At 38.8% G+C, this 22,912-nt stretch overlaps 1 protein-coding gene across 4 annotated transcripts in view; it reads right to left on the bottom strand.

Annotated features, from left to right (window-relative positions):
• The window catches only part of BCAT1 (branched chain amino acid transaminase 1), a 111,552-nt gene that overhangs the window by 39,424 nt on the left and 49,216 nt on the right, over positions 1 to 22,912 (bottom strand). For all 4 annotated transcript variants that reach the window (XM_035256067.3, XM_035256066.3, XM_035256068.3 and 1 more), the window contains exons 3-5: positions 20,837 to 21,037; positions 13,042 to 13,152; positions 9,799 to 9,918 (exon numbers count right to left, since the gene is read on the bottom strand). In XM_035256067.3, the coding sequence (XP_035111958.3) occupies positions 9,799 to 9,918; positions 13,042 to 13,152; positions 20,837 to 21,037 (432 nt within the window). The remainder of the gene's footprint in view (positions 1 to 9,798; positions 9,919 to 13,041; positions 13,153 to 20,836; positions 21,038 to 22,912) is intronic.

Raw genomic sequence — 22,912 nt, 5'->3', positions numbered from 1 at the left:
TTCAATTAAATCAAACTTCCTCTTACTACCCATTGCCCTACAGTCCCTCACCCACTACTGAACACTCGGATCACCAAAATCAGGCAGGTAAAATATTCATGAGCATAAAAAAATATGTTTGTGCAAGTGCAAACCAATGCCATCTGAAAGGTATGCCACCTTCGGAAACAGGAAACTAATTTCAGTAGCATTCCATCAGAACATGACGACCAAAGGGCCTGGGTGGCCACAGAACAAACCGATGATGGATGATGAGAGACTAGGTTAGAGAAATCCGTCTGCAAGCTACAACAGATTCTGATTGTTAGCTTGTGTTTGTTGTTTAATGGAGGCTGAAGATTGAAGGAGGACCACCCTACCAATAAAGGATAAAGAGCCTCAAAGCTCCATTTGCCTTTTTTGGTTTCACTGTTGGGAAAGAAAAACCTAAGCACAATATACACACCTGCTTTTCTTCCCAGCTATGATAAAACTTAACCATCTTATCTCTGCATTTTTATTTAACCTGTCAGTTAGAAATGGTACATTCATTTCATGGGTGCCTTGAGGCATAATATGTTTGATTTTTTAATGAATTCTATGCTATGGTTTGGATTTGTGTTCCAGCCCAAATCTCACGACAAATTGGAGGAGGGGCCAGTGTGAGGTGACAGGATCCTGGAGGTAGATTTCCTCCTTGCTATTCTCTGATAGTGAATGAGTTCTCATGAGATCTGATGGCTTAAACGTGTGTGGCACTTCCCCTTTGCAGGCGACCTCGCCCTCTCGCGCCCTCTCGCGCCCTCTCGCGCGTCTCGCTCTCCCCTGTCGCCCTCCGTCCCTTGCCCCCTGGTCCCCTCGTCCTCTCGCCCCACCGTGTGAAGAAGGTCCTTGCGTCCCCTTCACCTTCTACTAGGAACATAGGCCTCCCTGTCATGCTTCCTGGTAAGCCTGCAGAACTGTGAGTCAATTAAACCTCTTTTCTTCCTAAATTACCTAGTGTCAGGTAGTTCTTTATAGCAGTGTAAAAATGGACTAATCTGCCCTAGTGATAAGGAATAAAGAGAAGCTTCTCAACATAATTTAGAGATATAATATGCTGGCATAGTCTCAATAATTTGCCTGGTTTCTAAGTTTCTGAATAGAACAGCTTATTTGTGGACAAGCTAATAGCATTTTAATAGCACAAAAATGGCTGGGACTTTTCTCACTCTGAACTCATGTATTTTATGCAAACTACATTATAATAAAAGAATTATATGAAAATTTTTTCCTGAAATAAATTTCACCTAGTTCATTTCCTTCTCCTGATTTTGACAGGTAAACTTGCATTTTATTCCACTAGGTGGTAGTATACAGAGCACAGATAGAAAATGGAATAATTCTGTACATTAAATTCGTGTGTCTAGAAAAGGTCTTGATAAACCTCTAAGTAATATTTTTATTCTTAGCGAGCAGGTAAATTATAGACTAGAATTTTTCAATGCTGAGAGAAAATGTGTTTATGTATACTAATGCTTTATTCTGTGAAATTTAACCAAGGTCAATTCGTGTTTTACAAGTACTCCAAGTACTGGTGTTGATCACAGCCTAGTCACCTTCATCCTTAAATGATTACTTACACCAATTCATTGTCTTTTCATGAAAAGAACTCTGTGATTTCACTGCAAATGATCACAGTGCTTTAAGACAGAATGAATAAGATCTAACTCTAGGCAGAAAGAAAGGAAGAGAGCTTTGTGATTGGGTCTGTTACTATGCTTACGAGTCACTATTTGTCTCTATTCATAATTATCCCTTCTAGCCTGAAAAGCAATTTAAATTCTGTGCTGTTGTTAAGAGTATTTTATTATGAATTGTTGTACAAGAAAGATATCTGCACTTATGTTTATCACATCCCTGTCCACAATAGCAAAGACATGGAATCAACCCAGGTGCCCATCAATGGTGGATTGAATAAAGAAAATGTGATACATATATGCCATGAAATACTATGCAGCCGTAAAAAAGAATAAACTCATGTCATCTGTAGCAATATAGCTGCAGCTGGAGTCTATTATCCTAAATGAATTAACACAGAAACAGAAAACCAAATATCACATGTCCTCACTTATAAGTGGGAGCTAAACACTGGGTACATATGGACACAAAGATGGGAACAATAAACCCTGGGGATTCCAGTTTAGAAAAACTACCTATAGTGTACTATGTTCACTGCCTGGGCAATGAGATCCTTAGAAGCTACAACCTCCATATCACAATATATACACATTTAACAAACTTGCACATGGAACTCCTGAATCTAACATAAATTTATGAAAAATTTAAAAATAGAAAGTCAATTAATTTATTTGTTTCACACAAAAGAGTATTTTATTATATAATATTAAACAACTATAAGCAAAATTCCAAATGATAAGTTCAGGCATCTGATTAAATAAAGCAAAAGCCACATAAATAATGAGAACATGTGACAATAGCTGAGGAATGGTGTAAGTCAGTTTCAATAAGTCATATTTCCTTATGAACACTTTAGCACTCTGGCTTTTCACTCTACTAGCTTCCTGGAATATTCAAATATATAAGGAATTGAAAGGGGCTTTAAAAAAACATGAAAAATGAGAAATATAACATTTCAAATGCAGTGTGTTTAACTTTTCAAGAGACGACACCGACTGAAGCTGAAATGCTGATGTGTTAAAAAATAAAAAGACTTTTTTTTACTTCATAGGTTATACCTCACGAATAAATGGCAAATACATATGTAAGGGTATCAAATACATGTATATTTTGCACGGAAGGACAAGACACTTGGGTATGATGGAAAATAAAAAGACATGTCACAGGGAAAATTATCACTTCCCTCTGGGTCAACCAGAAATTACTTTATTGAAAGGCAGGATTTCAGAGGTGATTTGGATGATGGCAGGAAAGAGTTCAGTGAGCTGAGAAAAGTACTACTAGCCTATGTTTTGACCTAGAAGGCAGAGAAGCACAGTAACATGTGCAGACTAGAGAATAATTCTGCCTAGGCAAGGCAAAGGAGAGACAGAAGAAATAAGGTAATTGGAAAAGACAGAAGAACATCTTTCCTAAAGCAACATAATATTTTATTTTATGACAGAGTCTCGCTCTGTGGCCAGGCTGGAGTGCAGTGGCGTGATCTTAGCTCACTGCAACTTCCGCCTCCCGGATTCAAGCGATTCTCCTGCCCCAGCCTCCTGAGTAGCTGGGACTACAGGCTCATGCCACCACGCCCAGCTGATTTTTGTATTTTCAGTAGAGACAGGATTTTACCTTGTTAGCCAGAATGGTCTCGATCTATGCACCTCGTGATTTGCTCGCTTTGGCCTGCCAAAGTGCTGGGATTACAAGCATGAGCCACCGTGTCCGGCCCACAATTTTTTTTTTATTCAAAGAGTAGCCTGTTTTCTTTTTTAAAGAAAATACTGGCCGGGCACGGTGGCTCAAGCCTGTAATCCCAGCACTTTGGGAGGCCGAGGCAGGTGGATCACGAGGTCAAGAGATCAAGACCATTCTGGTCAACATGGTGAAACCCCATTTCTACTAAAAATACAAAAAATTAGCTGGGCATGGTGGCGCGTGCCTGTAATCCCAGCTACTCGGGAGGCTGAGGCAGGAGAATTGCCTGAACCCAGGAGGCGGAGGTTGCGGTGAGCCGAGATTGCACCATTGCACTCCAGCCTGGGTAACAAGAGCGAAACCCCATCTCAAAATAAATAAATAAATAAAGGAGTGAACCATTTGAGACTGATAAATTTCATCTCTAGCCTTTCTTCTGCCCGCTCACAAAATGGCAGCAGGATTTTAAAATGGGAGTTCTAATAAACATTTCATAATGAAAGATTTCCCAGGAAGTTGTAAATGGGGAAACTGCTTATGTGAGATGATTAAAATGTTGTTCTATAGTGTTAAAATTGTATTGTGTGCATCCAAGGCTGGCATTAACTAAAGGCAGACAGCTTCTCTCTAATTGAGCTCAACTCCAGAAATGTACCTATGGGCAATCTTAGTGTAGGAATATAATTTTACTGAATATGAGGAATTAACTTCTGCATTAGCCAAAGTCAGCTTGTCTTTGAGTACACTTGAAGAAGTCAAATCTGTGAGTAGTTTGCAAATCTGTGGTGGACAGCCTGGGATCTGGTCACAGGTGCTGGGTGGGCTACCTCCTGACAGGGCTATCTCTAGTATCAGATTCGACCCTTTTCAAAGACATTTACTCTCAGCTCTGATATAATTTAGTATTGTCTCCCTCTACCACTTCCCAAATGGGGAGAGTGGGATTAACTGGGACTGAGATATGCCTAAAAAGTGGAAGGCTAAGAGCAACGATCAAATGGAATTTCAGAACTTGTGGTTGGGAATATTTCTGCTATTGACTATGGTCAAGGCACCTCTGCACTTACCAGAATCCAAAGGAAATAAAGGTCTGGGTCTGTGTGTCCACATGTGCTCATATCACTGTACCTGCATGGAGTTACTAAATAGGGTGAGGTTAAAATCAGCAAAATTTGGCTTCTTTGGATGTAGTGTTGTTAGGTATCCAATATTGAACATGACAGTCAAATAATTTTAATTTCTTGTCTAGTAAAGTAAAAATTTAGAAATCGTTCATGTAAATGTTCTTTATTTAAATATTATGATCTAGATTTTCTCTTAATTACCAATTGATACATAATCAGCAGTAGTTTAGAGCACTCCAGCTTGTAGTTTCTCTTAGGTTTTTAACAACCCATAAATAAATACTTTAGGAGACACTGATTACAATACTACTATAATCCTTTTATAAAATATGAGAAATCTTTTGGTAATGTTAATGATTTTATTCTCTAAACTTTTTTTTACAATAAATTTATATAAAACAACATCCAATAAAGTACATGGATTTAAATATTTGTGTACCACATTGATGTTATACATTCATGTCAATTACCATCCTGTATTATATATTTATGTACTACAGAATATCCCTTATCCAAAAAGCTTGAACTATCCCTTATCCAAAAAGCTTCTAACCAAAATTGTTTTTGATTTAGAATTATTTTTTGGAATTTTGGATTAATCTGCATTACACTTGCCAATTCAACATCCCTAATCTGAAAATAGGAAATCTGAAATGCTCCAATGAACATTTTTGTTGAGCATCATGTCAGCGCTCAAAAAGTTTCAGATTTTGAAGTATTTTGAATTTCGGGTTGTTTTTTCCTTCAAATTTCCATGCACTGGTAGCCTAGTATTTTTAATTGGCAATCCCTACTCACTGGTTATATATGAACAGTTAATTAAATGTGTTCCAATAATATACATGTCTGTTTATCATCATTGTAAATCTATAAGGATTTTCATCATAGACTTAATTATTTATCATGAAGAACTGCACAAAAACATTGGTATAACTAGTATGTATCTATGAAGATTATTAAAAATGAAGGATCAGTTAATTATTAAACATGTAAAGAGGCAGAGCTTGGCAAACATAATGAAATTCTTTAAGTCAGTAGCAGAGCTGCTCCCCAATTACATGGCAGCTACTGAATCTTATTTAGTGTGAAAGGCAATAATTAATATCAGACTGTCATACCATGGCCTAGGAAGTGAACTCAACGCTGCCATTAGGATGAAGTTTAGCTTTCAGTGATATAAATATTTCCACTTTGGTGCCATTGAAAGTTCAGCTTTCAATGATTTAAAGCACTAAAATTACTGGCAGACATATATTTGATTCCTTAACAAGGTTTGGGATGGTGATTCTTTTAAAAGTGGTTATGAAATCTCTGAAAAGTTCGTTAAATGCAGAGTCTCTGATCCTGGCTCTACAAATTTAGATTTGGGTCTGGGCTGGGGCCCAATACAAATGTGTCCATTGTAGAATCCTCAGTGTTCTATACACACAGTGACTACCACACCAGGGAATAGAGATAAGCTACAAGTGATCAAGTAGGTGTTTATAAAACTTAATATATTACCCTAACATAGATTTATTCATTGAAAGAAATCAAAATATCTTTTGGACACAAGACCCAGTTAATCTAACCATGAAAGGAAAACATAAAAGTCAGCCAAAAGCAAGACAGGACCAAAAAAACTTTTTAAAAAATCACATAACTGACAGAGTTGAGCTTGGAGTTATTCTATGAAGACAATGACAGGACAGACCCATCATAAAAACAAGTAACATAAAAAGACAAGCAAAAGCTAACCATTTCTGATGGAAGAATCCCAGTGAACCTGAAGCTACTGACACCCATCTTCCAGCCAGTACTTCACATATCAAATGTCACCGCCATGAAAATCTAACGCATGATTATTACCAGCATGAATTGTGTAATATCTGTGGGGGGCAGAAATATTTAAATGCATGTACTTTATTGGATGTTATTTGTATCATGATCCTTTCTGAATCACTAGTGATGGCTTCTTCTGCCTACCCTGTTAATTAGAAAATGATAGCTGATCTAAATATACCAACCTAATATAAATAATGTTGACTCCCCAAATGGTATTCATTATTTTCTTCAATTCTTACCTTACAACTTAGGAAGCAGATTTTAAAAAATTATTAATTTTGAGGTCTAAAGTATGATCAAGTATATAAGTTAATAGAGTGTATAGTGAAAGAGAAACTTGGCAGGGCTTTTGCGCTAAGGTTCTTGAATGTGGGCAGGCATCAGAATCACTCTCCAGATCTACTCAGAATCTCTGGGGATTGGATTCCACATGCATATTTTAAATAACACCTCAGAAATTCCAAGACAAAAAGTTAAGAACTCTCTAATAGTGAGAATGATCATGACTACAAGATAGACCTGATTTAAGATCTTGCCTAACTCTAGATTATAGGATTTTGGTAATCTAAAGAATTTACTAAATCATGGAGTTAGATACATAGATGCTCCTCGACTTATGATGGGGTTCCACCTCAATAAACTCACCATAAGTTGAAAATATCCTTAAGGTAAAAATGCATTTAATACACCTAACCTACCAAACGTCCATCATAGTTCTGCCTATCCTATCTTAAATGTGCTCAGAACAGTTACATTAACGTATCGTTGGGCAGAATCATGTAAAACTGTATTATTTTATAATAAAGTATTGAATATCTCATCTAATTTATTGAAGACTTGGAGTAAATCAAAACAGGATAGTATGTGTACTCAAAGGACAGTTTCTACTGAATTCATATTGCTTTCATACCATCACACAGTCAAAAAATCCTAGTAGGACCATCGTAAGTTGGGGCCCAGCTGTATTAGAAAACTAGATCAAGAGGAAGAGGAGAGAGATGTTAAAAAAAAGAAACCACTTTGGGAGCCTGAGGCGGGTGGATCACGAGGTCAAGAGATCGAGACTATCCTGGTGAACATGGTGAAACCCCGTCTCTACTAAAAAAATACAAAAAATTAGCTGGTCATGGCGGCGTGTGCCTGTAATCCCAGCTACTTGGGAGGCTGAGGCAGGAGAATTGCCTGAGCCCAGGAGGTAGAGGTTGTGGTGAGCCGAGATCGCGCCATTGCACTCCAGCCTGGGTAACAAGAGGGAAACTCCGTCTCAAAAAAAAAAAAAAGAAAAGAAAGAAAGAAAAAAGAAAACTAGATCAATCTTTCATGAACATTGACACAAAAATTCTTAAAATATTAGCAAACTGAATTCAGCAAGATAAAAAATGAATTATTCACAATGATCAAGTAGGATTTAGCTTAGGAAAGTAAGGTTGATTTAATATCCAAAAATAAATTGATATAATTCATTCATTAATAATGTAATAAAGTACAAAGCCACATAATGTGTCAAGAGATTCAAAAAAGTTGACAAAATCCAACATCCATTCATGACAAAAACTCTCAACAAACTAGGAATAGGAGTATCAGATCTTAGCCTGAAAAAGTATCTCAGAATAACTGGAAGACAGTGCTTTGAGATCAGTAACAATGTTTCAACCAACTTTTAAAAAGTACTTCTTCCTATGATAAAGTTAAAAAAAATTAAAGGAAAATCAAACAGTGCATGTTCTCACTTATAAGTGGGAGCTAAACAATAAGAACACATGGACACATGCGGGGGAGCAGCACACACTAGGGCCTGTTGGGAGGGGTGGGAGGAGGGTGAGCATCAGGAAGAATAGCTAATGGATGCTGGGCTTAAATACCTAGGTGATGGGTTGCTCTGTGCAGCAAACCACCCTGGCACACATTTACCTATGTAACAAACCTGCACATGTACCCTGGAACTTAAAAGTTGGAAAAAAAAAATTCAATTATCTTAAAATGTCAAAAAACTTACGGAAGTAGATGACTTTTTAAAATTGTACCAATTCTTTAAAACTTGTCAGAAAGACTGAAATTCATTATCTACATCCTTAAAAGATTTTCTGTAGGCATCAAGTATACCAAAGAAAACACCTCGGTATTTATTCCAGAGCCCTATGTATCTCCCTACTTTTCTCATTCATACAGCCTAGTAGAAAACCTGGTAACCTCACAACACTTAGTAGAGAACAGAATGGCTAGACTATAGCAAAAGCACTCTCACTCTCTTATTCCAAATATCTTCGTATGTTCCCACTCTCTTTACCTGCCAGCTACATTCCATCTCCTTCTGTCAATTATCCTTCAATATCACCCACTCTCAAAGGTCACAGCTGCCTACCAGATACCGGAGACAAGTGACAGGGTCTTCATATAAAATACTTGTCCACTCAAAAGGGCTTGGCCCCTCCAGGCATGCCTAATACATGCTTTTGTTCACAAGGGAACCCAACAAAGATACTGTGACCCACCAGGAAATCATAAGGTCATGTTATTTAAACCTACCATCCCAGCTCTTCAATTTCCTTCCCTAACTCCCACTGTGAACTTTATTTTCATGATTTTTCTATGTGGGAAGAGGACCCTCCATTTCCACTTCATACCAAGTAATCCCAAGACTTCAGGAAAATGAAAAGTAGCAACTCTCCCTCCCCCAAATTTTAAAACCATTTCTACCCAAGAGAAATGCTACCAAAATGGGAGACACTGCACTTGTAAACTGAGAAAATAATTACTAATCCTAAGCAGGCAAGGCAAGCAGCACTGCGGTTACTCATTTATGTGCTGTTTATGGCTGCTTTAGTACTAAAATGGCAGAATTTAAGAATCCTTTCCAGTCAGGTGACATGGCTCACCCCTGTAATTCCAGCACTTTTGGAGGCTGTACTAGGAAGATTGCTAGAGGCCAGGAGTTTGAGACGAGTCTGGACAATACCATGAGACCTCATCTCTACAAAAAAATTTAAAAATTAGCTAAGCATGGTAGCACATGCCTGTAGTCCTAGCTACGCGGGAAGCTGAGGCAGGAGGATCACCTGAGTCCAGGAGGTCAACGCTGCAGTCAGCTGTGATCACATCACTGCACCCCAGCCTAAACAACAGAGCGAGACCTTGTCTCAAAAAAAAAAAAAAAAAAAAAAAAAGTCATTTCCTACCTAAGGCCACAGAGATATTTTGTATTTCTTAATAAATGTTGTAGTATTTTGTCACATTTAAGTATATAATCCAATTATAATTGACTTTGGGGTATGGTAAGAGGTAGGTATCTAATTTCTTAATAGAGACTATATGGCCACAAAGCCGAAAAATATTTACTGTCTGTCTCTTTACAGAAAATGTTTGCTATACCTAATCTTGACAATGAGAAGGAAAAAGTGATTAATGATACAACCAGAGGGCTACTGCAAACTATACGCTGTAAGTTTCAAACAACAATAAACAATAACTTGCCCACCACACTACCCCAAAATAAGGAATCAGTTTGCACCTCAGTTCCAATGAATGTAGGACGAATATACAGACTAGCAGATGTTGAATAAGGGACCCATTCCTGATCCAGTTTCACAAGTTGTTGAATACACTCTAAGAGCTCTTCTTTGTCAAATACCTGAAAGAAGGAAAAACATAATAAATGACAGAATTTTCTCCCAATGTGGCAATAATAAATGATCCTCACTGAAGCATTTAGACTTCAACTTTTTTTGTTAAAAAAGTAGTAATAATCCCAACACCAGGAAATAAGAAATGTTTGAGGTGATGGATATCCTAATTATCCTAATTTTTATGTATTTCTTTCTTATTTATCCTAATCATTACACATTCTATGCATGCATTAAAACATCACATGTACTTCATAAATATGGACAATTTTTTGTTACCAATTAAAAAATCTTTTAAGTAATAATAAAACCAAACAATTTTTTTCTGTGATTTTCCCTCCAAAAACTGTGACAGAATGAAGAACTATCCATATGAGATAAGAAATTAGATCCCTACCTCATACCATACCCCCAAATCAATTCTAATTGGATGATATACTTAAATGTGACAAAATATTAAGACTTCTATTAAAAAGTACAAAATATCTCTGTGACCTTAAGGTAGAAAAGCATTCTTAAGTAGGAGATGTAAAAGACAAATCATAAAGGAAAAAAATGAATAAAATATGACTCTTTGAAACTTAAAGACTTCTATTCTTCAAAAGATATGAAAGCAACAAGCTGAGTGAAGTTATTGGGAGCATGATCAACAAAGGATTTTAACTCGTGTATATATTTGGATATCCCCAAAGTCAGTGAAGAGATAGATAACCTAATAGGAAAATGGGCAAAAGCAAAGAGCACTTTATTTCTGAAGGGGAAAAAAAATTGCATCTACTAGATGGGTGATACTTTGTAAAATAATTTAAATAGTCTCTCCTCACTTGCGAGGCAAAGAAACATACTTTCAGAGATGTGATGGATTACCTAAGGTAGAAATTAGTAATAAGCATCTGAGTAAAGCTCATGATGTTGGAATTTGTCTATTTAAATATTAACCTGTAGGGTGTGGTGGCTCACGCCTGTAATCACTTTAAGAGGCTAAGGGAGGCAGATCATGAGGTCAGGAGATCGAGACCATCCTGGCTAACATGGTGAAACCCCATCTCTACTAAAAAATACAAAAAATTAGTCAGGTGTGGTAGCAGGCTATAGCCTGTAGTGGCAGAATAGCTTGTAGTGTCAGCTATTCTGGAGGCTGAAGCAGGAGAATCGCTAGAACCTGGGAGATGGAGGTTGCAGTGAGCCAAGATTGTGTCATTGCTCTTAAGCCTGGGTGACAGCAAGATTCCATCTCGAAATTAAAAAAAAAAAAAATTTACCTGTAGCAAATCATAGTGTAGTCTTGTAGAAATTTAGACTACCAATCATATAGGTGAACCTTGTATCACCTGCCTTAGCCCCTGGTATTGCTGTCTAGAGACAGAATTCAGTGAGAATTCCTTGACCAGGAATTTAAAAAACCCTGGCTCTAATTTCTTGCCCTGTTCTTTTGCTCTGCGTAACTTCAGACAAGTCATTTAATTTCTCTGGACTCAAGTTTTCGTCTCTGTACAAAGCCACTAATAAACTGTACAACCGATAACCTTCTTAGCAATGCCTTACTGCCGTAACTACACAGGTAAGGAATGTGAAACCACATAACACGGCAGCAAGATTGATGTCTAACAAATATTACTCCCCTTTTCTTCTGGCCTCAGTGTAAAGATTTTTCCCAGTGATCTGGCAGTAATGAGTAGAAGAGAGAACTATGACCTAGTCCAAAGAATTTAACTTAATTTCCCCTCTGCTTCTATATTATGGCCTCCAAAGGAGGTGGGTGAAATGTAGGTTACAAAAATAGGCAAAGGAATGAAGAGCACCTGAATTTAGCTGTCCTCCAGCTTCCTGAATGCACAGCTTGGGCTAAATCCCCTGAAGCTGGGCGTGGTAGCTCACATTTGTAATCTCAGCACTTTGGGAGGCTGTGGCAGGCAGAACACTTGAGTCTAGGATTGGAGACCAACCTGGCCAACATGGTAAAATCGTGTCTCTACCAAATATTAAAAAAAAAAAAAAAAAATTAGCTGGGTGTGGTGGTGTGCACCTGTAATCCCAGCTACTTAGGAAGCTGAGGCACAAGAATCACTTGAACCCGGGAGGCTGTAGTGAGCTGAGATTGCACCACTGCACTACAGCCTGGGTGACAGAGAAAGACTCTGTCTCAAAAAAAAAAAAAACAAAAAAACAACTAACTCATCTTACAATGATTTCTGCTCCATAACAAATGTTGTGACAGCCATGATTCAATAGCCAGGAGAACCCATTTTGAAATCTTTTTATCTCAAAACATTACTTAAGATAAAATATCAAAATAATTAAGTTACTGTATCTTACTAGCATCTAAAGCAATTACGAAAAATATCCCCAAAACACCTGTGCTGCACACCATGCTTTCCATTTTCTTTATTAATTTCATGTGGTCTTTAACTTTCAGTTTGAGATACATTTTTCTTCCTTATTTTTCATCTCATGATATGAATCCCCTACAGATACTGATTAAAAAAAACTGTGGAATTGTCAAATGATATTATTTTCTTGGGTTTTGGGTTTCTGTTTTTGTTTTTTTAAGACGGGGTTTCACCATGTTGGTCAGGCTGGTCTTGAACTCCCGACCTCAGGTAATCTGCCCGCCTGGGCCTCCAAAGTGCTTGGATTACAGGCGTGAGCCATTGCGCCTGGCCTTTCTTTTTTTTTTTTTTGGCAGAGTCTTGCTTTGTCGCCCAGGCTACAGTCCAGTGATGTGATGATCTCGGCTTACTGCAGCCTGCGCCTCCCAGGTTCAAGCAATTCTCATGCCTTAGCCACCCATGTAGCTGAAGCCACACATGTGTACCATCAAACCCAGCTAATTTTTGTATTTTTTGCAGAGGTGGGGTTTTACCATGTTGGCCAGGCTGGTCTCAAATTCCCGGCTTCAAGTGATCTGCCACCTCAGCCTCCCAAAGTGCTGGTATTACAGAGTGAACCATTGCACCCTGCCATTTTCTTTTTCTTTTTTTACCTAGCTGAAGTAGATCAGAAATAACGTTAATGTGCATATGGTTTGTACTGAATATTTATCTCACTATTCAAAAATGATCTGTTTGGTGGTCAACACTGTGACCCATTACATTAAAAGAAACACAAAACAGACTCCTACATGTACATACCGGCAGGGTTGCCCTCACAGCAGATCGACACATTCTATCCATGTTGAGGTTTGGCCGAAACAGTCGAATTTTATTATCTACTCCTCGAAATGCCTTCAATCCTTCAAATAACTGGAGATAAAAGAGAAAAAATCTTAGAGGATAACTAAAAGAAAATAACCCCTGTGTTCAAGAGACTGACTTTCCTATGGCCGCTCATCTTATTCATCTCGTGAAGTTGTCGATATTGACCTTAACTTGAGATCGGTTAAATCCAGGAAAGCTAACAGCTGACAGGACTAGTAAAAACAACGTGGGGGTGGCGGGGGGAGTTATTTTATCATCAGAATTTGGTAGGAATTCCAAATTCTTCATGGCTTAGCAGGAGTCACACGGCTGAATGACACATTTAGGTGTTATTTAAGGGAACAGGAAGAAAACACCTAAAATCACACAACACAGGTTAATTCCCTAGGCAGTGGAGATTGAAACCAAAGGCCTTGTGGCACCCTGGCCCCCAAAAAGTACCCCCATATTCTTTCATTTAATCTGGTTCATTTGAACACTGGATATGAGATAATCCAGATGTGACCAGAGCTGGTGCAGTCCCTATATCACAGAAATCAGGCAGCTCAAGACCATTCTGTTAGGCCATGTCACCTTCCTCAAACACAGTGCTGTCCTGAACAAACCACTGAGCAGGGATTTGAATAGACTTCAGTAGATACGTACTGATAAATACAAGGAAAAGAGAAAAATCAATAATTTTAGTGGGAAAATTTAACACAGGTTTTCTATGTAATTTATAGAACAAACAGGCTATAGCTTAGTAATCTGTATCTTCATAGGTAAGACACGAACAGGAACAACACACCTCCCTAACTGACACAGAGAACTCCCACACAGTCGAGCTGTAGAGTTCATGTTTTCCAACTGCAAGATAAGCCAGAAATCAATACCAAAAATATGACTGGACACTATCCACATTTTGGAAACTCAGTCTACCACTAAATAAACCATAGGTCACAGAAGAAAAATGGAAGTTAGAAAATATGTTAAACTGAATGATAACAAAAAGTAAGGCCTTTAAAGATGTATACCCTAAAAACTTACGTAAGAAAAAAAGAAATACAAATCATGTATAATTAATAAGCACAAGATTAGATGTTACATTTAAGTGCAAATATATTATTAGTTTATTAAATACAACAGGACTAAAGCTTCAGTTAAAAGATAAAATTGTTAGATTGGACTGAGCTGACAATATCTGAAACAAAAAGATACAAAAAAAGATCATGCAAATATTTTTTTTTTTGAGACAGGGTTTTTCTCTGTCACCCAGGCTGAATGAAGCGCAGTGGCAAGATCTTGGCTCACTGAAAACTCCACCCCCCGGGTTCAGGCAATCCTCCCAACTCAGCCTCCAGAGTAGCTGGAACTACAGGTGCACATCACCACACCCAATTAATTTTTTGTATGTTTTGTAGAGACGAGGTTTTGCCATGTTGCCCAGGCTGGTCTCAAACTCCGGGGCTCATGTGATCTGCCTGCCTCAGCCTCCCAAATTGCTGTGATCACAGGCATGAGCCACTGCACCTGGCTTGCAAATACTTTCTGAAATAAAACTGGCAAGGTTTTATTACTATTTATTTCACTAACTATTGATTTCAACCTGAAAATGCAGTGCCTGTTATCAAAAATTCATATCCTTTTATCCACGTTCCCTACTCACAGTTCGCGTCTCTCCTCCACTATTTGAAACCTTCACGTATTTATCTTAAAAATTACTTTCAGATATTAACAGAAACCACCTGTAGTTGCACCTCTCAAAATGGATTCTAGAATCAATAGGTCTGATGAGTGGAGGAGAAACATGTTCAAAGATATTACTCCTATTTAATTTTGCATTGAAAAATGCAACTATTACTGAACTTAAAAGGTTGATAATCATGTGATGTCCTACATTTATCAGTCTACGAGGAACATTAATATCTATTGAAAAAAACCTGAAATATAAATGAATAGATGTTTTTCCATAGTATTTGGGAAGAAAGTCTTTGAAGTAAAATCCCTGCCTAATTTTCCATGTAGGGGTTTAAAAAAAGATAGAAAGAAAACAGGCCTTTCTAATGAAGAGCAGCCTGTAAAATCGAACTGCAGGCATAGATACCCTAAGTTGTGTCAATCATGTTCAAGATGGTGGCTCCATCTTCCCTTCTCTTTGTCAGCCACGTGTACAGTAAGGAGCAGACAAGATGGTGGCAATCAACTGGAAAGCCTATTTGCATAATAAGATTAGGGTGGGGCAGCCAGACTTCCTGGTGAACTAAGTAAACGTCATACCTGATGAAACCAATCTGGGAGCCCTAAGTAAATCAGACACTTCCTCCTCGAACCTGACTATAAAATCCAGCTTATCCACTGTTAGATGGTGTTTTCCACTCGGAGACCCCCTCTCTCTACAGAGAGAGTAGAGCTGTTTATCCTTCTCTTCTGCCTATTAAACCTCTTCTCCTAAACTCGTGTGATTCCTTGTCCTAAATTTTTCTGGCGCTTAACGACGACCCCAGACAACACAGTCACTTCAGTAATACCTGGCCTGTGAAATCCTAGAACCCAATCTGGCACTCAGAGAAAACCAATGCACCCACCATATCTCCCCATTTATCACTGACGTATATCACAGACCATACTTTCCATGAAATGGCCATGCAATATTTCTAGTCCACCATGCTCTTCCAGAACTCTGACATTCCTCATAAAGTAGAGTGCTTTTTCCTTTCTTTTGAACTTGGGGAGGCCTTTGCAACCACCATGACTGATAAGAGTAAGGCAGAAATAATGCTGCATGGTTGCGGTATATAGAATTGTTTTTATCTAGAGTTCCTGGCTGGTAACTCCTATAGCCCTTGTTACAGTCTTTTGTTATAATGCTGGGTGTGTTAGGCCTCAGGGGTAGAAACCAGAATCTCTCTGACTTTCTCCTGCCCTCCTTTCTGATTGTGAGCCTTAAGAGCTTCTCCAAAGGCACTGGGTGGCTCATGCCTGTAGTCCTAGCACTTTGGGAGGCAGAAGTGGGAGGCTCACTTGGGCCCAGGAATTCAATATGTTGCTTCCTAGGCAACATAGCAAGACCCCATCTTATATTTTTTAAATAATGAAAATAAAAGACCCTCTCCAGTGAGGGTCCTGCCTCATACCCCAAGGGAAGGAATATTGACGGGAAGCTTCCATCAAAACCCAAAAGAAGGAGTTTAGTGAGCTTCCAGATAGCAGAACATATGGAGGTTCTTTGAGGGTGGCACACCCAGGGAGGGCATGGAAGCCCTGCACTTCATCCCCTGATGCCTCACCCTACACATCGCTTCATCTGTATACTTTGCAATATCCTTTATAAAAAACCACTAAACCTAAGTGATTCCGAGTTTTGTGAGCCTCTCCAGTAAATTAATTAAACCAGAAGAGGGGCTCGTGGGAACTCTAACTTGATGCCAGTTAATCAGACATTTCAGAGGTGAGGACTTGTGACTGACGTCTGGGCAAGGTGGGGTTGGTGGGGGTCTTGAGGAATTAGGCCTCAACCCAATGGGATCTGACACTATTTCCAGGTGGATGATGTCAGAGGCGTGTGAACCAGAGCGACTCCATCCTGAATAGGGGCTGGGTAAAATAAGCCTGGGACCTACTGGGCTGCATTCCCAGGAAGTTAGTATTCTGGGTCACAGAATGAGATAGGAGATTCGCACAAGATGCAGGTCACAAAGACCCCACTGATAAAACAGGATGTGGTAAAGAAGCCAGCCAAAACCCACCAAATCCCATATGGCAAATAAAGTGATCTCTGGTCGTCCTCATTGCTCATTATAAGCTAATTATAATGCATTCGCATGATAACAGACACTCCCATCTGACAATTTACAGAGGCCATGGCAATGATGGGAAGTTACCCTACATGGTCTAAAAAAGGGAGGAACCATCAGTTCCAGGAATTGCCCACCCCTTTCCTGGAACATTTATGAATAATCTTCCCCTTCTTTAGCATATGATCAAGAAATAACCATTAAAATAGCCATCCAGCAGCCCTCAGAGCTACTCTGTCTATGAAGTAGCCATTCTTTTGTTTCTTTACTTTCTTAATAAATTTACTTTATGGACTCACCCCAAATTCTTTCTTGTGCAAGATCCAAGAATCCTCTCTTAGGGTCTGGATTGGGACCCCTTTCCCGTAACAACAGTGTGGGAATTGAATTGGAGGACACCCAGCTGGGGTTCACTGCTTGGTCGTGGGAAGAAATCTCCACACCTTTGGTCACAGAAGTCTCCTATGTTGACTTTTGTGGTGGTGGTGTGAGAGTACACAAAAAACTCAGTTGGAGAATTTTTCCTGAAAGAGTAATTTTGAGGCTAGGAAGTAAACAGCAATAGAGCTTCCATCTGGGCCCAGTCAGCTGAGACACAGATTTGGGGCCCTAGGTCAGCACAAAAGAAGGCTGCCTACTCTGTGACCACCATGCTGAGGAGACCACAGAGAGAACAAATAATGCTGGAAGAGCCCTCAACTCCTTGAGTTTTGCAGCCAGATGGCAATGAAAGTGACTTCAGGTTGTCCTCACTGTTCGTTATACACAAATTATAAAGCATTAGCATGCTAAGAGACATTCCCACAGCATCATATGAGCTAAGAAGCCTGTGAGCTGACTCTAACTCCAGCCACTGACAGCAACCATGTGTCAGACCTCAAGCAAAAATCACCTAGCCATCCTAGTCAACCCTAGAAACATGAAAAATCATTTAAAAATGAGGCTTGTCATTTTAAGCTACTAATTTTGTTGCACAGTGATAATTATGCAATATACAATCCAGTTATAAATACAAAACATTTACTTGTATTGCAAGTAGAAGACTAATAATAGAAGATTTTGGTTTTTAACAAAGGATAACAGTAATTTGAAAGGTTTTTTTGGAACTACTCTAATAACAAAATATCCAAATTGGCAAAACTAATCAAACTAGCATTCCAATTCATTTAATAGATGTCCAAAGAGTTTTTTTGTTGTTGTTGTTTTTTAAACAGAGTGAGGGTCTCACCATGTTGCAGCCCAGTAGGTCTCAGCCTTATTACCCAGCCCCTATTCAGGATGGAGTCAGTCTGGTTTGAATGACTCTGACATTATGTAAGTGTGTGATATAGCTGGTCTAGAGTTAGAACCGGTACAATGCCATTTTATAAAGAGACAAAACTGTTTCCATTCTCCTCAATGACTGCTAACCTTGGCTTCTGTAAACTGCTGGATTATTTGCAAGATGCAAAGTGAGGTAAAGCTGCATACCTCCTCTTATCTGTAACTGCCAGAATTGCTGGCCTTTGTTTACCAGAGTAAGCACCCCCAGATAATTCCATCCTGGCGCCAAGTAAATAAAAATCTATGGATCCCACCCCTACCCAGACGAGGTGTAAACGAATGCTAATCTTAGCATCTGTGAACCCCTTGAATGACAATCAGAATGTCAAATAGTCCCCTGGCCCTTGAAATGTCCAGAACCCCCTCACCCTCATCCCTGCCCAGAAGGTGATTTGAATCCACTGGCCCTGGGAATATCTAAAGCCCCTCACCCCATCCTCTCCCCTCACCCCCAAGGTGATTTTACGGGTATAAAAAGTCTTGTCACCCTCTTTTACAGGGCCACGGTTGGAGAGACGTGAGTCCTCCGTGGTCGTGGGCAATAAACCCTGCAATTTGGCATACTTTTGTTCTGGTGTTGATTTTCTATGCTCGGTTCGATATAACAAGTAGAAATAGCATCATGGGTTGAGGGCTCATTTCCCAAGAACCCATCTCCCTCAAACTGCTAAAATTACAAGTGTGAACCACCCCACCCAGCCTTCAAAGAGTTTTCAAATACCCATGCCCACCAAGATCTTTTTTAACTTTCAAAAATGACATTAAATCCTTCCTCATTTACTTCCCATAGGCCAGCAATTCTCAAAATGTGGCCCCTGGCGCAGCAAAATTGACATGACCTGGAAATGTGTTAGAAATCAGAAACTCTGGAGGTGTAGCCAGGTGATTTTGATGCACATTAAGTTTGAGAACCAATGACTTGGGCTTGGCCATATTCTTTCTTTCAAATTTAAAAGCACATTGCCAGGCACAGTGGCTCACAACTATAATCCCAGCACTTTGAGAAGGCAAGGTAAGAGGATTACTTGAGTCCAGGAATTCAAGACCAGGCTGGGCGACATGGCAAAACCCTGTCTCAACAAAATATACAAAAATTAGCCAGAAATGGTGGTGTGTGCCTGTGGTCCCAGCTACTCAGGGGGCTGAGGTAGGAAGCTTGCTTGAGTCCAGGAGGTTGAGGCTGCGGTGAGCCATGATCGTGCCACTGCACTCCAGCCTGGGTGACAGACTGACACTGTCTGAAAAAAAAAAGCACTTCATTGCACATGTTCTTTATTGTACCTTATGACATGATGAGGGCTTGTGGCAAATAATGAAAGAACTCATTCAAATTGACATAAGAGGAAGAGCTGGAAAAAGAAACTTAGATTCCTAAATTCAACATTTGGTGGATACATATAGACAGTGAATATGCTTCCAAAATTATACAATTTTATAATTTTGAAGGAGTTAATTACAAAAGCTTCCTAGTAGTTTTGGTGTATACATTTAGGGGTTATATGTCAGAAGAGTCTCATTGGAACCTTAGCTCCACCCTTACTGCTGTGTAATCTTAAGCAAGAAACAAGTTTTCTGAGCCTGCTTTTATAATGGATGAGACCACTGCTTCAAGAGTTAATTATGATTCCTAACAACTGGGCTCTCACTATGCACCAGACATGACTCTATATACTTAGAAAAACTGATGAGAACAATGTAAGATAGATATTATAACTACCCCAATTTTATAGATAAAGAAATTAAAGCACAAATGACTAAATTCCCCAAGTCATAAAGGTTCCTATGGAGCAACTGAGACCAAATTTGAGCCCAGGAAGTCTGTCTTCAGAACCTGAATGCTTAATCACATGCCTTCTCACTTAAGGTAATTAAATGAGATGATTCATATATGGAACATAACACAGAATGTATTGCAGGAATTCAATAAACCAACGTCCTTATTTTATCATTGTATCTATTAATATTTTACTATTACCATATTTTAGGGCTTAATAGGAAGACTATTATTTCCAACACCTCTAATATTCTGGGAAAGATGCCCAGCAAATTCAAAAGTAAAAAACAATGAGAATCAAGACAATGGGAAGTTTATTGTGCATCTGGTTAATCATGTATCCTAAAAAGGACCAGGGAAAGAATTCTCTAAACATTTTATACTTATAATTAGTTCAACTCATGCCTGAAGGAGGACATTTAATTCCATGTTCCTTAATATGCATAACTAGACATTATTGCTGGTCATAAAACATGGAGTTAGCATTAAAATCTAATCATAGTATTGTACTCAATGACCCTTTCTCAATTATTAGAAGATCTAAGAAGAGAGGTGACTTATTAAAATATCAATAGTGCTGGCTTTTTAATTACCACGTTTCCCACCAGCTGTCCTTTCTACTTGCTCTAAATAATTTTTTATTGACATTGCAGAAAATGCAAGATTATCCGAAAAATTAGCTGCTAAGATTTATCCTCAATCCAACTGTCTACAGGAAAATTTTTAAAGACATTTTCAGCTTCCTCTGGTAAATATGATACAGCCCATACTGCCCAAGAGCTATTTACCAGGACAAGCTACTTAGTACCCACAGTGAAGTGCAAGCATGTCATATTCTCTTTAATTCCCATGTCCTTACTTCCACTGCATAGTGCAGAGCCGATGAGCCAGGATGCAATGACAGGTTCTGAAGAGGCTTGATTTGAGGTTTCTCCCATCCAGACTCTGAGGACCACTCCACCGCCAGCATGTGATCCGTGAACACAGTTCCAAAAACAAGATTATTGGGGTCTGGCTTTTCCTTTAAAATGGTAGCTGGTGTGACTATAAGGTCTTTAGCCTAAGGAAGAAAAATCATCACTATTTAAAGAAAAAGTTACTGGGCATTCACTGGCTAGATGATACAGAGGGCAAAAAGGGAAATCATTTGACTTTTAAATATTGGCAAGAAATTTAACACTTTGTGAGCTGAACAAATCATGCCTGCATTCAGAATTCAGCTAGTTATTCATAATCTCTGCAATGTACACTGCCTAACAGAATATCAGAACCAAATTTCAGTCATAAATACAAGAGGGACAAAATAGCAGATGGGGTAAAATGATGCAAAAAAATATACATCCCTTTTTCACTCTCAACACAGGACTCATGTTTTGTGTTTGGGAAAGAGGAGAGGGGTGTTTTCCAGAGCAAAAAAATGGCAACACTCACAATGATTTGTTAAACTAAAAAGAATGTCATTAAGTACCAAACTGCTACTTGGCAATGGTTACACTCCAACTGCCCCAAAGAATTGTTGGCATAAGCCTTCAAAATCCTCTGGGTGCACTGGAGAAGAAATGAACAAAGCGAAGCAAATGTTTTCCTCTTTGAAAACAGGGAAGTCGAGAATGAACACTAAGATATAAATCCTCTGTTCTGTGTGGAGGAAACAGTGAACAAAGGAACTCTTATTTAAACAAAGATAAATCAGAGTAATAGGAAACAACTCCCCACAAGCAGCATCTCACCAGCTCCCTACATAGCCAGTTTGCCCACTGCAAATGGCCAAACATTAAGCATACAAATTGCATGCGATACCACCACTAACTTTATAGCAGCTGTGGAATGCTGTCAAAAATACCAGGGAAGGAAATTTTTGATCAGTTAAAAAACCAGGGGCAAGTTCAACCTCTATCAGGTTGTTATGGGATGCCAAACTCCATCTCTTTGAATACACAAAGATAGTCATTTCCCTCCCAAATTAAATACGGGCATTCACTTTACATCATCAGCTCTTATCATTATTTCTTAAATGACTTAATTCTGCTTAATTCACTGCCTTGCAGCTACTTGAATCATTTGATATATAATGAATGACAGTAAATTATATTTTTAGAATAATATTCAGGCTGAAAAACATTTTCTAAAACAACCAGAAAGCTCATACTGCAATGAAGCAAAAGGCATTAAGGACAGAGTATTACTGTAATGTTCAGGCTAGTCTAGTAATGCTACTTTATAATATGCCAATAAAATGCTAAGTTTCAATAAAAAATTGACTCTGTTCTATTATTATTTTGTATATATTTTTAGAGACAGGGTCTCACTATATTGCCCAGGCTGGTCTCGTACTCCTGGGCTCAAGCAGTCTGCCTGCCTCAGCCTCCCAAAGTGTTTACGTTACAGGCTGAGCCACCATGCCCAGCCTGTTTTACCACTATTTAATTCAAGTAAAAATGTTAATGTAAGACTCTTTGCTAAGTACAATAAGTTAATTTAAAGAAATATATTCCAGCTAAAGTATGTTTATCTTTGAATCCCTTTTCTCTCCCGTTATCCTCTAGACTAGGTCAGGCAGATTTTACTTGCAGACCAAATGCAGCAATCTGGCGTGTTTTGGAATTAAAATGTTATTGGAACATAGTCACACCATTACTGTATCTTCAATGGTGGCATAGTCAACTAGTTGTGACAGAAACCTGATGGTCCTCAAGCCTAAAATATTTATCATCTAGGCCTTTAAAGTTTAGCAGGCCAGGAGTGGTGGCTCATGCCTGTAATCACAATCCTTCGGGAGGCTGAGGCGGGTGGATCACCTGAGGTAAGGAGTTCAAGACCAGCCTGGCCAACATGGTGAAACTCCTTCTCTACTGAAAATACAAAAATTAGCTGTGTGTGGTGGTGGGCAACTGTAATCCCAGCTACTCAGGAAGCTGAAGCAGGAAAATCACTT

The sequence above is a fragment of the Callithrix jacchus genome, chromosome 9 (genome assembly GCF_049354715.1).
Source record: "Callithrix jacchus isolate 240 chromosome 9, calJac240_pri, whole genome shotgun sequence".
Lineage (NCBI taxonomy): Eukaryota > Metazoa > Chordata > Mammalia > Primates > Cebidae > Callithrix > Callithrix jacchus.
This window is presented reverse-complemented; position numbering and strand designations above follow the sequence as displayed.